This window comes from Pecten maximus, chromosome 15, assembly GCF_902652985.1.
Source record: "Pecten maximus chromosome 15, xPecMax1.1, whole genome shotgun sequence".
In the NCBI taxonomy this organism is placed as follows: domain Eukaryota; kingdom Metazoa; phylum Mollusca; class Bivalvia; order Pectinida; family Pectinidae; genus Pecten; species Pecten maximus.
This window is the reverse complement of record NC_047029.1, coordinates 8,812,840-8,830,046: the sequence shown is the minus strand read 5'-3', so window position 1 is coordinate 8,830,046 and position 17,207 is coordinate 8,812,840. Positions and strand designations below refer to the sequence as shown.

At 33.9% G+C, this 17,207-nt stretch overlaps 1 protein-coding gene across 1 annotated transcript; it reads right to left on the bottom strand.

The window, feature by feature from the left end:
- Positions 1 to 561: 561 nt before the first annotated feature.
- LOC117344398 (protein yellow-like) lies at positions 562 to 2,693 on the bottom strand. The gene has a single exon (XM_033907142.1). It carries the CDS (start codon positions 2,592 to 2,594, stop codon positions 1,230 to 1,232), a length of 1,365 nt encoding a protein of 454 aa, XP_033763033.1. The 5' UTR covers positions 2,595 to 2,693; the 3' UTR covers positions 562 to 1,229.
- Between the last annotated feature and the right edge of the window lie 14,514 nt (positions 2,694 to 17,207).

The following is a 17,207-nucleotide window of genomic DNA, read 5'->3' as shown; positions in this document are numbered from 1 at the left end:
TTAAACAGAACACTTTCAGTGTGTCATCTTTTTTTAGCTCTATAATTTCCGAGAAGGAATACCCCTTTAAAGAATGTGATGAAAATCTGTAGTCGGCCACAGCTTTCAGCCACTCCATGCTTTGCCATTAACGTCATCCTTATAATTTGTAAGCATGGTTAATAGAATGTATATCCTTAAAGATTGTTCGGTTAACAAAGAGAAATAAAATGTGTAATAGAATGTAATAAAGCTGTAATCAAAAGGTAGCGATCCACTCTGCTGTTTGTGAAATGACAAGGGCACTAAACATAAAGGACAGAGTGGTTCATTATCTTTTAATATTTCACTCTAAAACATGTTTTTATTTCCCTTCGTAAACCGTGAATTTCTAATCGCGTTTGTTTTTCTTTACAGTATACAGCACAGTAAACAGTGATACTCATTATATTTAGGAAGTTGAGTTGGAGGAGAAACCATGAAATAACTGAATAAACAAGGAAGGATGATATGAAATACATTATAAATTCATCTTTAAATACAAATACAAAATGTATGTAGATTAATAAACAAAAACGAGAGTGATGAAGAAAGTTTTATTTTAAAATAAATTGAAGACAACAGATCTATGAGTGATTAAATGACTTGGATTTCTTATTGACAGAGAAAGAGTGGGATACAATTCATGAAAAAATGAACACATACATGTACATCAAGTTATATAGCGTAACATTCTCAAAGCACATATAATTCACGTGTACATTAATGACCGAATCAGGGTAGACCCTGTGATGTTAGTGACATGGTTGTACATTAAATGGCACGTTAATTCAGTAGAAATGACGTCATTGTGATAGGTTGACATAAGTGTCTGTGACACTAGTTCCTATTTCCGTTATCGTCTTGTTTATTGTATGTTTATTGAATACGCTTGAAATGAAAATAAAAAGGACATTTGGACTAACTAAAGTGGATTTCAGGAAGCTTGAATAAACAACTTGACGACAAATTACAAATGAGATAAACAAAACAAAAATCACATATACATGATATTGAAATACAAAGAAAATGTATATTCAAACTATTGTTGCATGATATATTTTATGACCTTGTACAATTGGTAACTATAAAAAAGGGTAGATAGATTAAAGAATAATAGTTAATAAAATCAGTTTTCATGGAATTTTCCTCTAAAGATATTTACCAAAAAATATCATGAAAAAAGGCAGATAGAATAATGGTTAATGAAATCAATTGTCGTGGAATTTTCCTGTAAAGATATATCTAAAAATGTATTTGTAAAATCGGCTAAGAGCGTCGGGGAATGCGTGAATATTAATGTCAGGTAGCTTAATGTTCCTTCGCCGATCTAGGTAGCCGACCTCTCCTACGTAGACTTTCCAGATCAAGACATTAGGTCCACTACTTCCGGTAAAGTCCATAGATTGCAGGAGGTACTTATGGAGCTTGTTAACAGTAAACCAGAGATATCCCTCTGTATCGAATGTCAAAATGTCGACGAAGCTCATACAGGTATCGCTAGATAATATCTTAGAAACAGATTTCATCATCACCCTTCGGATCGACTTCCTTTGATTTTTTCTATCTCGATCGATGTCCCATCTGTATATGGAATTTGAACCAAGAGCGGGGAAATATAAATGGTTGCTCCTGCTGTATACCATTCCCGCTGCTTGAGAAGGTTTGTTGCCGACCTTTCGGACAAATCTTCCAAAGTTTCCACGTGGATTACGTGCAACATATGTAGGAACCTGATAGAGACTGTATCCAGATACTGGTCCAAAATAAACATACCTCATGCTCGCTGACAATGCCAGTCCATTTATACCTGCCGAAACAGGCAGTGTTTCTCCCAATATGGTGATGTTTCCATTGCCTGGCTCGGGTAGCATGGAGGGGTGGGAGAAGAAATGTGACCTGTTACGAATCCTGTCATACACAACCAACCGGAATGCGAGAGCATCCGAAATAAAAGCGTATCTTGGACTAGATCCCCTGTACATAACGACTATGTCATTGAGGAATGTGATATTACGATTTGCTACACGGTTGGGGAATACGTGACGAGTTATCTCCGTCATTTTGTTTATGTCGTATATCACAATTTTAGCTGGACAAAGGTTTTGTGTGGGTGTTCCATCAGCGGCGAAGAAGTTGATCCTACCTGTATCAATGATCCACATCCAGCCAGTGTTCGGGTCTATCTCCATACTGTGTACATATTGAAGGGCTTGACAGTCTCCAATCTTCTGCATCTCCCAGCTCGGAAATGGTTGTAATACAGAGGTCCCGTTCCTCACGACAACCCTATTCAAGGTTGAAGGGATACCCCGCCGCCATCTTGGAACAGTGACGTACACATTGTTTTTGTACGTTTTTATTCCACTAATAATATTATTATGCGGAATGTAGTCCTCGTTTTCCAGTGCCTTGCTACGTGCAGTGTCGTTTGGCCAAACGTAGTCTATTGTTGTAAATGAATGCATTATTCGTTTGTTGTCACATCTTGACTGAGGTATGTCTCTTGTCATGGCGAGGGTTCCCTTTAGTAGCACAGGGAGCACTACTAATATTAGGCGTGTAAACTGTTCCATCCTGGGACGACGGTACAAATGTGTATTGAACTCCAGGACACTTGACTTTATATATAATCTCCCATTCCCAACAATCCTATCACACAGGACACATTGCGCAACCAAACGCTCCCTGTGGTGTCCTGTCCGTAATTTCTAAATACGTATTTGGAAATTTTATTTTCGGTCTTACACGTCATTTCACACCTGTGATTAACACCTATGTACAGTCTTAACATTGAAGGGATTGGGAGTTTTCCTTTTAACTTGTTTATTAATATCCATGTAATATACGTAAACAAAATACTACTTCCATCCCATTGGGGCGCAGTTTTGAAGCATGATTCATAAGAAAGGATTATTATCATTATGCAATATCAGAGTATTATCAAATCTATCTATGTTCATCCAATTACTAGAAAGACATCTAAAAAATAACATGAAATTTCACACATTTGTAAATTTGTAAAATATATATAATGTATATTGTAAAATATATTGAAATGATATGTTTTAAAACATACATGTAATGATAAGTACTATTGTGTGGTTAAATATTGCAGTATATACTACAAACTTGTAAATGTATGTGTTTCACTATTCTGTACAAAATCATACATTGTATTATGCTGTTGTATTTTTTGTTGACCTCTTGTGCACATAATAGTGTGCATGAGTGCTAATAAAGATCTCTCTTTTTCTCAAAAACATTGTTTAGATAATTTCATTTTAAGGGCAATTGCACGGCCATCTTGGAATAGTGCACTGACGTCATATCAGTGTATAACAATATACACAGAAAGCATCATATTGAGGGAAAGCAAAATAAATTCATTAAAAAGAAAAACGTTTAATACACTGTACTTTTCATTAGATCCAAAACAGTTTCTTCTAAGGCACTAACAATTACATTGAAATTGTCCTCATATTTCACAATTTATTCTGGAAAAGTCTGGCAGTACTTGACACTAGATAGTAATTTAGTATTTGGTAATCAATTTATCCATGAATGATTAATGAGGTGATTAATCCTAGAGGCCATTTTATATATTATGTTAAACAATATTTATTTGAGAATAAGTAATACAATACAATAAATCAAAAGTATACAAGAGGATTTGGTAACAAGCTTAGAGCTTATGTAAAACCATCTCCTTATTAATGATAGACATTTTTTATATATAAAATATCGTTACCCTAAAGAAGATTTGATCTAAATTACTATAATTGTGTCTTAATGTAATTAATGTTAATCGTACTGTTGAAAATCGTACACCGATATCAGTGTGAGAAGAATACGCAATATACGTTGCTGCCATAATTAACAATAAGGTTTTAGGTTATAGTGTTTACAAATCCTATTTATAACGAGAATGAACATGCCTTCATAATTATATGTTCAAAAAGTACTGATATGTTCTTAGTGTTTTCTTAGAGAAAGCCTTATCCGTGTCCGAAACGTTTCGGACAAGAAATAATTATTTTTATTGAAATATGTCACAATGATTTTTGAACTGGGGAATGTAGGGCATTATTTTATTAGGTTTTACTTGTTTTTCGAATAAAAAATGGAAGAAATATTGAAAGAAACTATTACGGTTAGTAATTTATTATAGCCCAGTAACCGTTCATCCTGTTTTACATAACCGCCCTGTACGTGACATCGTGTATATAACTAATGTACGTGTTCTGTATAAATTTGACTGTCCAATAAATGAGGTTTAAGACACTTAATTTCTACATTACCATAAGCAACATTTATAACTCAATTACTTATAATTATAAAAGTAACATTAATAAATGTATGAGTGTTTTCCAGACACGTTCACGTCGATCTTGCCTCAAATAGGTCACCTGGATTTTAACGTTATACGCTGGTACGTAAAGGAAATATGCGTAGAATATTATATCTTCATAAATGCAAAAACACGGGTTTTTAGCCATAAGTGAAACATGACGTCATGTCGAGAGCATGTCACGTGAAGCCTATCGTGATTTGTAGTCGGAGTAAAACAAAAGGTCGAGCGATCCCGCGATAACGTTCAACAATTGATCACGATTCAGCCCACAGTTTTTGAAATTATCTGTATTTCATATGACACGAGCTTTTATATCAGTGTTATATTTTTGAAGGAGTTTTTAAAATGCAGTACAATTTAGAAAGGAATGCATTTTTTCATATATTGATCAGAGCATAGGTCTGGGACGCAAAAAAGAAGAAGAAAATTCGAAAGGCAATCCAATAAAATTATCTAGGTTCAGACGGTATTACAACAAAACATTTTTTATGCTTTTAAAAACGAACAGATACTTTTTGTTAGATCTAAAATCTCTGATTATTATAAAAATGAAGTCTCTATTACACAAAAACAGCACATAATTACATGCTTACCAGAAAGGGACAAACCAAGACTGTTTTTACGAATTGGCGACCAATTTTACTTTTAAATGTTGTTTATGAAATAGTATAGAAGGGTGTTACATAGGCGGAAACACTAGGCTGATTTACAATATTATGAACTCCACTGAAGAAAATTATATACCTGGAATGCTTCTTACGATTGACTTTGAAAAAGCTTTTGAATAAGAAAATGGATAAAAAAAACTCTACATGATCATGTTAATTTTGCATTAAATCAAGCTGGACACCTCTGTACGTTCTTCAAGGTAAAGTCAGGCTGCCGTCAAGGGGATCCAGTAACACCATATCTTACTATGTTTCATGTATGTACTGAAATGTTAGCATCAGATTAAAGGGACAATTTAGTCAAGCATGCTTTTTATAATTCAAGCAGAATCGATAAAACATATATCAAGACAAAAGAATTCGCGATTAACAGTTATCTACTACATAGCCAATGTCCAGTATGGTCAGTTTAAGATGGGGAAAGCCCACGTCAAATATAGCAATGCTCCAAATATAGTGCAACGTGTTGCGCCCTCTGGCGGGAACAGAATTACTTGTAAACACATCCACGCGATCGAAGCACAGAGTGACGACACGGTAGATCTAATTTCACATATACTTATTTCTTTGGATATTGCTGTTACATGTATCATAATTGATAGATTCAATAATGATTTATTGTTTTGACAATTCAAATCGATCAAACACAGGTTTATTCCAGGGTCACCTAACGGGAATGCAGAAAAAGATTGTATTTCCATTTGTGTACGAATGCAAACAAACGCTAACACCATTCTAGGTGATTTATTTCATCCATGATGTAATCAGAACAATACTTATAACAAGTACGAATGGAATTATGATAATCGAAGTTGTACAGAACAAAAATATCGCACCTCAACATTACTCCGTAGGCCGATCTAGGTCAAGTCTCGGCTAACTCGCTCGCAACTGTACATATTCATGACCTAACAGTAATTCTCCATATATTTTGTTTATCCGTTCACTGTCTACGTTTGGTATGAGACCCGCAACCTATAGTTAAAATATCCGCTAACAACTTCAAATGCAAACCAATGTTGTTTACAGTCACGAGACGGGGCTGTGCTTGCACACATGTATACAAAGTGTGTAGAGACGACTTGCTCATTTGCATATAAATCATATGGTTATACGATTATGACCCCCCCTTACAATTATTTAAAAAAACGCATGGAAAACATGAACTTGTATCAATATATGACCAAGGATAGTTCATAAGGAGAACTGATGTACACTTTCATGAAATAATTTGTGAAATGATAAAAAAAGTAAAACTTGACGAAATTGTCCCTTTAAGGAATAATCACAATATATAACATACATAAATGCCAGTAACTTTCCTATCCTTTCTCAGTATGCAGATGAAACTTCATTAATACACTATGGCTTAGAAAAAAAATCTTTGCGGGAATCAATTTTAGAACTGAATTTATTTGTCACAATTTCCGGATTAAATCAATATAAATAAACTTATATAATATGAGGTAAAAGGAACAGCATTTTTACCAGAGATATGTTTATAATGGGTTAGGGATAAATTTACACTTTTGAGGGTAGAGTAAAGTGTTAATTTACATGAAATCTCTAAATTAAACACTGGGATTATCATATCTCTGTTAGTTAGGACCCTTAATATAATTAGCCGCTTTAATTAGGTGTGACCCCAGGCATGATTTACAGGCAGTGGCGTAGGAAGCGGGCCCCCACTTTTTACAGTGGGGGTGGGGCAAACATATCTTTTTGCCCCCCCTTCCCCCCCCCGCCACACACACACACACACACACACACCCACACACACACACACACACACACACACACACACACACACACACACACACACACTTTTTGACATCCAAAATCTTAAAAAATCGAATTTTATATTCATTTCGATAAATATCTGTCAATTTTCGAACCGAAAACGTTTTCTTGAAGGCAACGATAAAAACTTCTCAGACCTGGGTGTCGGTCGTCTGCACTAGCCTGGTAAGTCAATATTTATATCCTAATACGAAATTTTGCTTAACTTCGTAACATAGATTCGATAAGCTGATGATAATTTGTGAAGTTGATTGATTTAATAATGAGAACAAGACAGAAACAAAACATGAATAGAGTGATACTTATTAACGACGGGCACGAATGCGGAAGCATCGTATAACATGAAACAGCACTAGCATCTGTTCTCGACAAATTAGCAGCATATAGGGTTCGCTTTAGATACGCATTCTATCAGATTCGAAAAGTTAAAAATCTGTCAATTATTAAGGAAAAATAATAAGTTTTTAAAGTGAAAACCTGTTCTGTAAATTTTCCCTTTTTTCTTCGGAGGACATTTTTTCATAGCCTTAAAAATGGAAAAAAAATCGGCTCGCGCCTATGGCGCTCACATTATCACTAAATTACTGCCCCCACCCTTTCGAAAATCATGGATCCTGGATTTGCTATATTCATTTTCCGCCGGGGGACTTTGCCACCCTGGGACCCGCTGAGCGGCCCCCAGAACACTCGCATAAAGGCTCGCGCCTACGGCGTTCGCATTATCACTTAATTATATTACTGGACCCCCTTTTCGAAAATCCTGGATCCGCGCCTGATCCTGAATGATTGCAAATATAATATATTCATTTTTCGCGGAAGGCTTAGCCCCCCTGGCTAAGCCGCGCTGGAACCCCCTACCAGGGCGCTGCCCTGGACTCACTGGGCGGCCCCCAGACCCCTCGAAAAAAAAAGCCAAAAAAAAAAAAAAAATCGACTCACGCCTACGGCCCTCGCATTATCACTTAATTACTGGACCCCCGCCATTCGAAAATCCTGGATCCTGGCCTGGTGATTCATGTTTTACTATAAATAATGTATCCTGATTTGCGTAAATAGCTTATAGATTATCATGGGATGTTGAAATGGTAATTATTGGCTAAGTTTGCGGAGATGGCATACGATTTGTTTAGTGCATAAAATTTAAGGTTAAAAAAATATATTAAATACTTTTGACGACTTCCTACGCCACTGACAGGTGACCATGACCGTACAGGTCAATCTACAGGTAATGAACTTCAAAGTACAATAACTATAACCTTACTTCGTCATTAATTTCATTTTCGTTACAAAAAAAAACAACAACAAACAAACAAACAAACAAAAAAACACATCGTATATGGATGAAAATCATATGATTTTACTTATCTGAACCGATACATGAATACGGTAGATATAAGTAGGGCAGATTTATATACGAGTATATAATAAATGGTTTATATATTTCGACTTAAAATTATAATAAAAAAAATAATTAATTAAATAATTGCCTTATTATATTAGGCAGTCATTTAGATATATATATATACTAACGGAGTCTGAATTAGATTATGACATATGAATATACGTAAACGTACACTTATTCTTCTTTTAACTACATATTTAATGTGATGTTTTCTTCAAGTCTTCGAATCAATTTAGACAGAGACGTGTATATCAGTGGTATATACGTCTCTGGTTACATGTAAAATATCGCATTTTTTCACCTCAAAATTTTTTTTTCTCAAATTTATATCAATGTGCTGGGAATTTTATATACATTGCAATCAGAAGCATACATTTTGGAATTTCTATTTTGGAAACGATATATTAGCATTTATCTTAAAATTATGCATTGTATTCTATATAAAACCCGCTTTTAGTCATGAAGGACACTTAATTCATTCAAAAAGTAATATATTATATACATTCATCATGACCTAAAAATACTAAATCTCTCCCGTATGAAAACCAGTGTTTGAACCTAAATAGTACTTCTACAGATACATAGTTTTAACAAGTCATGGTTTCATGGATTACCGATGATTAAATGCTTACATATACGATCATTGTCAGTGAATGTATGTAAAGGTGCTTCGCAAAAATTATAATATTATTGATAGTTTACGTACCTGTACATATCATGGTTACTTATTAAAACTATAATTTTAGCTCTGGTTTTTTCAATGTGACTAATTCTATTTAATACATAAACTTATTAAACTCGCAGTAATTAAAGTGGATGTGTGTGGGTTTTTTTAATTGTGTAATTATCGTGAAGTGATTGAGATCCTTGTGATTTTATTTTTCATTCGTGTATCGTAAGTCATGACTTCTCTTAAAACAGGACTTTAAATAATATACAAACATGTTCGGAGAATTACGTATACCTAACTTTGAGTGGGTTAGTATACCGCTAAACAATTACCAGGTGTGACATTACGGTCCACAAGCTCGTCACACCTGTCACTGCACCACAGGTGTCTGTGATTTCCGGCGTTCTAATCGGCACGCGCCGATGATTGCTTGTGAGTTGACGCGTTTCGTTTCCATGTACATAAAAAATGTTCCGAAATATGCTTTTACATGTTGTTCGTAAATTGAGCTTGAATTTTGTGAAGAATTGCGTTTATACTATTCAGGAATTCATATTTTGTTTCAATCAAACAGATATTTTTTTGAACTCAGTGAGTTTTGTTTTCCCTACAAGCAAACCAAATTCGTATCGCAAAGGTGTTCCTATAGAATGATTAACCTAAGTTGGCATATACCCGAGAAGTTGAAAATTTACTCTATGAATCCTGTCTGGGTTACTAATCGTGCACGGACAAGTTTTAACAATTTCGGACAATTATCCGAAAATCACAAATAGCGGTATCTTCAAGTGGATTTACAACGTATCAATTGCTGTTTTGGCTTGTATGATTTCAAATTATTTAGCATTTATTTCACATCATATTTGAATTGCATTATAACTGAAATCATGATTGGTATGCAACAAACCATGCCCTCATAATAAAGGCTATATGATGTAAGTCGTTACATGTTGTAACGGCCCGTTACAATAGAACACTATTCAAATGTTACATGTTATAAACGTCCCATTAAAATAGAAAATTATTCAAATGTTACATGTTATATATGACCCGTTACAATAGAAAATTGCATGTCCCTGATTTCGGTAGCACTTGTTATTAACCTCATTCACAAATACTTACACTATTGTTGTCTTATTCGCATTAATTGAAGGCATGTGTACACGTTTGTTTCTATATATTTCCTATATGGCTAAGAATGTCAAACAAACGAATAAGGGGAAGTAACTCGTAAATTAATTAGACATTTGTTTTCGTTTGGTGATTAGGCCTGATCAGAATAGCACAGACAAATGAAAACAGAACATCACTAGCACGGGGAAAATTAATTATCAGATGATATATTGGAAAGACACCAGTTGAGTCTGACGACTGGACATTGGACTTCCCGAGACACCATCGTCCGGTTTCCTCACTACTTGTTGATATCCAAAATTAAAATTTAACCACAAAAAAAAAAAAAAAAAAAATGAATAAAAGCATTTCTTGAATTAAATTCACACTATTTTGATGCTGTTGTCGTCACTAACACCCCAAGTAGCGCCACCTAGTGCATCGGGTACGATTTTACTCTTCTATTAAACTCAGTACTTTTCAAACGATGTGCATCGAGTGATTTATTTATTTATTTATTTATTTATTATGTTTTGATCTCCGTGATTACCAAGAGTAGATAGGTAAATGTGAAAAAGTTCATTTGTCTTTGACAAATTTAATTTTTTTGTTAGATTAATTATGCATTCCCTTTACTTTTAACAATGAGGTTTTTTTATCTCTGAATTAAACGAGGGAAATAACAATGTTGATAATTTAATTATTTTTGTGATGAAGCAATATTTATATAGCACAAGATTCCACTCTTAGATATATTGCTACCATCTTTAATAATGACTGAAAAAAATGGGGAAATGGTTTAAATCCCATATCAAATTTTAAAATTGTTAAAACTATTGTATATTCAAGTATGTTGTATGGATGTGAACTTATAGGGGTATGTGATGGTGTGTGAGCACATACATAAGGTCCTCACGTGTACAAATTCATGTCTCCATGCTTACATGTATACAATTGTATGGATACAATATGGTCGGTAAATTCCGACGGTGTAAATACATTTATGTGTGATCAATGTAGATATCATACTGGATTTTTTTTTTTTTTTTTTATTATTTTTTTATTTTTTTTTTTTGTTGTAAAAGTAATATTACATGTACATGTAGTTCGAAATCTTGATAGTTTTGTTATTTGGATCTTTCACTCCAACCAATTATTCATGGTTTTACATTCTATCTGTAGTGTAAACCTTTCAAAAGAAGCATACTTTTAGCCAAAATCAGTACTTATAACATATAAACCACAATATAGTAGACGTGAGACCATTATGTTCCCTACATACATGTATATATAATAATCTTTTACTTTGCAACTGTTTAGTAGCTTATACCTTTCATATATAATATATATATATCTTATTCATTATCCATCATGTTCATCATATATATTTAGTATACAAGTGATTGTTGTAATCAATATATTCTGTATAAATAATGAACTTATCTACAATATCCATAGTACATCTGTATCAATACATATAATATAAATACCCACCACTCAATCCCGATACTCAATCGAGTATATGCTGAAAATAAGCTGTAATTTACCTGTATTATTTTATCCTCTTTTCTGTCTTCCTCTTTCTAAAGCATTCATTCTGTTCTTTCTCCTCTATTTCTTCTCCTTACCCGACTCCCCCTCCTTCCCAAGATGTATGTGCGCACATGTACACCAGCTATCACCTACGGCAGACCTCCTTAACTTCTTTGAGATTTTCACCTTTGACCCTCCATGACGGGTAATGATGTTTGCGCTTGGAGGGCTGCCATAGGATGCTTCTATTGTAAGTTGTCTTGTATTCCAGTCACCTTTGTTTTCAACAATGACTTCTTCAGAGTTTTTAAAAGAGTTATCTGCAATCTCAACTGTCTTCATAGGATCTATATTTTATTACTGCAGTTGTCCCACTACATCCAGCATCCGTTTAACGCAACCTTGATAATTTTATTAATAGCTGGGGATATCCACCCAAACCCAGGACCCAATTCTGAAAGTTCGGTTTCCAGTGTCCTTAGTTTGCTCCATTTAAACATTCGAAGTTTGCGTAACAAGGTTCAGTATTTGAGTTCTTTGATAGACGACATTGATATAGTATGTATAACTGAGACCCATCTCGACAACTCTATCCCCAACTTTGCAATACAAATCGATGGATTTTCGGAACCCTTTCGCAAAGATCGTAACATGTTTGGGGGAGGTGTTGCCCTATACTTTTCTGAAACACTTGTAGCTAAACGGAGAATTGATCTCGAATTTGGTAATGATGAAATGATATGGTCTCAAATCAAATTACGTAATACTTTGTATCTAATCTGTAACGTATACAGGCCACCCTCTTATAATGGCACTGGTTTGTGGCATCATTTACGACATTCCATTGAAACAGCACTCGAAGAAACGCCCAATCTATTAATTACAGGTGATTTAAATATTGATTTTCTTAAACCCATCAGAGGTGATCTATGTGATATTTTGTCCAATTATAATTTAACCAACGTCATTACCGAACCCACTAGACAAACCGATACCTCCTCAACCCTTCTTGACCCTATCATTGTAAGTGATACTGTAAATGTAATTTTTTCCGATGTTATTGACATTGAGCGAACTATAAGTGACCATGATGCCGTTTTCGCAATTATAAATATTCCTGTTAAAATCAAACATTATTTTAAAAGAAAAGTGTGGCTGTATGATCAAACTGATATTAATAAGTTAAAAGGAATGATAAACAGTATTCCCTGGTTTGACACTTTTATCAATCTTTCAAATGTTAATGAAATGTGTAATTTCTTTACTGAAAAATTCCATGATGCTATTGATAAATGTATACCATCTAAAGAAATACTAGTACGCGACAGTGATAAACCGTGGATGAATGGAATGGTTAGACGTAATATAAGGAAAAGAGACAGACTTAAAAAAATAATGTTTAATAATAATTCAGAGTCCAATAAGAATAAATACAAACATATGAGGAATAAAGTAAATACTATGATAAAAAGGGCTAAAGAAATATTTTATGAAAACATTAACACAGTTATAGACAATAGTAATAACAACCCAAAAGTGTATTGGAAACTTCTGGGAAACCTAATCAGAGGTACAAAAAACCACAGATATTTCTCCCCTACTTGATAGTACTACAAATGAAATTATATATGACAACAATAGGAAATGTGAACTGTTGAATAATTATTTTAGCTCTGTGTGTACTCTGTCAGAAAATGTCATAGATAAAGAATTACCCTTTTTTGAAAAGAGGACAGATTCTATTTTATCAGAAATACATATAGTTTCCAGTGAAGTTGAAGACATTATAAAAATTCTAGATGTTAAAAAAGCGTCAGGTCCTGACGGTATTAGCCACAGAATGCTACACTTACTCTCAAGTGAAATTTCTATACCACTTTCTTTTATATTCAATTATTCTTTGTCATCTTGTATATTTCTTGAGAGCTGGAAAATTGCTCATGTAATGCCTATATTTAAGGCCAATGATGCAAGCATTGTCTCCAATTACAGACCTATCTCGCTGCTAAGTTGTATAGGTAAACTTTTTGAGCGTGTGGTATATAAGCATATCTACAATTTTTTAATCGAAAACGACCTTATTTATAAGTATCAGTCTGGATTCCTACCAAATCACTCCACAACACATCAACTTATTGAAATATATCATTCAGTCATTTCTTCCTTAGAAAATTATGAACATTCTATCTTAATTTTTTGTGATTTTTCTAAGGCATTTGACCGCGTGTAGCACAAAGGCCTCCTACATAAACTCGACAATTATGGTATCTCTGGACCTCTTCTTCGTTGGGTGGCTAGTTATCTTTCAAAAAGAAAACAAGCTGTATTTATCAATGATTCACTTTCCTCTCTTAAGCCTATACATGCTGGTGTCCCCCAAGGGTCAGTTCTTGGTCCACTTTTCTTTCTACTATACATAAATGATATTTCTTGTAATCTTTCATCTCTATCTAGGCTTTTCGCTGACGATACTTCTCTATCCTACGCGTCATATGACCTCAACCTTATTGAGACGGAGGCTAAACACGACTTATTAAAACTTGAAATTTGGTCCAATGAATGGCTTATGTCCTTCAACCCTAATAAAACCGAGGCCCTCGTAATATGAACTAGACAACTTCCTTTTGTTCCGTCCTTTACATTCGACAATACCCCGATTAAAATAACAAACCACCATAAACACCTAGGAGTCATTCTTTCTGATGATTGTAAGTGGAACGTACATGTAGAATCTATAGTCAATAAAGTAACTAAATATATAGCCACCCTCCGTAAATTAAAACTTATCTTAAACAGGAACACATTAGAAAAAATGTACCTTACCTATATACGACCATTACTTGAATATGCATGTGAAGTATGGGACAACTGCGGTACAACAAACTCATTGTTATTAGAAAAGATAAATCTAGAGGCCGCAAGAAGAGTCACAGGGCTGCCCATATTCACAAAAAAAGAGTTCTTATATCTGGAAACCGGTTGGTTACCCCTTTCGAAGAGAAGAGATGCTCGGAAACTTTCCTTATTCTATTCTATAGTAAATAATCTGGCACCTACTTTTCTTATCGACCTACTACCAATGTATATTGGCAACATAGCTCCTTATAATTTACGAAATGCAGATTTATTTAGGGAACAACACTTTCGTCTACAACTATCAAAAAACTCCTTCTTTCCTTCTACTTCAAAACTTTGGAATGACTTACATAACACTATCAGAAACTCTCCTACTTTGAGTTCCTTCAAATCTAATCTAAAAAAATCTATGACAGTAAACAATATATATGACAAGCATTTTATCAGTTATGGTCCTCGAAAACTAAATATTCTACACAACAGAATAAGAAATCGAGCATGTGCACTAAGCTATGATCTTTTTAGAGCCAATCTCGTTGATTCACCTGCTTGTCAATGTGGACATCCCTGTGAAGATTCCCATCATTTTTTCCTTAACTGTCCCCTGTGCAACAACATAAGAGGAAATCTTATTGCTGATTTAACCTGGTACGGTCCTGTTAATGTAAATATACTTTGCAATGGTGACACGAATATCTCCTCAACTGACAATATAAAAATCGCCAAAGTTGTGCAAAACTTCTTGAGAAGGTCGGGAAGATTCGACTAATCATCACTTCCTACCCCCCCCCCCCCCCCCCCCCCCCCTTCCCCTTCTTTTCATACTATTTTCCTATAATAAAAAAAACTTAATCCAAAATGCTCCATTTATCCATATAATATAAAAATGTTTTTTCTTCTAATCGATTAAGTATATTTGAATTCATTCCAAACATTTATATGTCGTGATCTTTCCCGATGCAGTCATTTAACTTTATATGTACCTCTCTCCTCCTCCCTCCTGCCCTCTCTCTCTCTCTCTCTCTCTCTCTCTCTCTCTCTCTCATTATATTTTCGTTTCTTTATCGAATTTCTGAATATTTGTATATGCCATCATGTGACTATGTTATTGTTAATTATTTTGTTATTATTATGGGAGAAGTCGTCTATAAGTTGGAAAAACTTGCTGACTATAATTCCTTTGTCATTATTATATGTCAATAAAATATGTTTAAACTAAAACTTGGAACTTTTATACTAAGAAAGCTGTAGAAGAATTAGAACGTACACATAGGTACGCGTGTACACGATGTATTGGTCTCCCCAAAACTTCCTCGTCAGCAGTAACAGTCCAATGCTTAGGATCGTTTGAACTGTGGGGTGAAGTGAAGAGACGGAAATTATTATTTTGAAATAAATTGTGCTTAGATGGTGCAAAAGTTTTGTGGGGAACTATTTTATAACTAGGCTCAGCCAGTTCATGTATAGTAACTCATCAACAATTATAACAGGATTCCTTTCTGATATATATAATATAATGGTTAAATTCAATATCGAATAATTCATTAATGACTATGTTCTGAATTTATTCGTACCTCCAATAATGTGCTGGAAGTGTTTCATGAATAGATTTTTGTATAATTTTTATTATCTAGGATGGAAAGCTAATGTCAATACAAGAGTTGAACTAATAAGGTATGCTGCTATTCATGGTGATACAGGAATAAACCCTATATCACGCTTGAGAACTGAGCAAATATCACAGCAGCATGTATGGGACCTCGTAGAATTGTTATAACATTCAATTTATTGTAAAAATAAAGCAGTTATATACAAATTATGTGATAAAACAAGTAAGGATATTATTCTGCATTTCTAACTAGAATTTCCATTTTTATATTTAAGTCGTGATAAAATGACGGATGGTGTTGTTAATGCTATAGAAGTACTATCGTATGTAAAATTTTCAGAATTAAGCGATGACGATCAATGTAGTTTTTACTTGATGATCGCTCGAATGTATATTTATCAGATATAGAATGGGAAGCACTGTTATTAAATATATCTAGATATATCAATGAAATGTTGTACGAGATGGAGACTTTATTATAATAAGCTTAATATATATAATATGAATATAAAAGTTCTTATCATAAGCTGCCAATTATTGTATAAGATAAAAGCATTTTTTTTTTTTTTTTTTTATAATTAGTCTATTGTATTGTACAGGCACATATCGTAAGATATCGATTTTTCTAAATACTTATGTATGAATCGATATGTGTATTACCATATTCAATATTAAGTCAGATCACAATGCATAAAGTGTAAACTGTTTGACATACAAAATCTCTGTTAAAGAGGAAATAAACAATGTCTGCTTGTCTGTCTGTTTTAACCTGGTAAACATTTGGAATACATTTTTTTTCTGTAAGGTCTTTTTTCTGCTTTGATTGGGGATCTTCAATCCTCTGTTAATATATTTAACCTTCTAAAAATTAAGCGAGATATATGACTTTTCAGCAAGAGTTATTGCCCTTTGTTATTTCTCAAAGTCCTTTGCAATATCGATGTCAAAATTATTTTAGTAAATACTTCATAGTCCATTGTTATATCCTCGTGTTCCCTATTCTCTCGCTTATTTAACTTTTCATTCTCTGCGCTGTTTCTACTTTTCCTTTAATTACTTATACAATGTATCTCCCTTTCTTTCTTTCTCCCTTTCTTTCTTTCACCCTTTCTCCCTTTCTTTGTTTGTTTGTTTGTTTCTTTCTTTCTTTCTTTCTTTCTTTCTTTCTTTCTTTCTTAAAAACA

Coding starts and splice junctions, on each gene's coding strand:
- LOC117344398 (XM_033907142.1), bottom strand. CDS start 2,594: ATGGAACAGTTTACACGCCTAATATTAGTAGTGCTCCCTGTGCTACTA.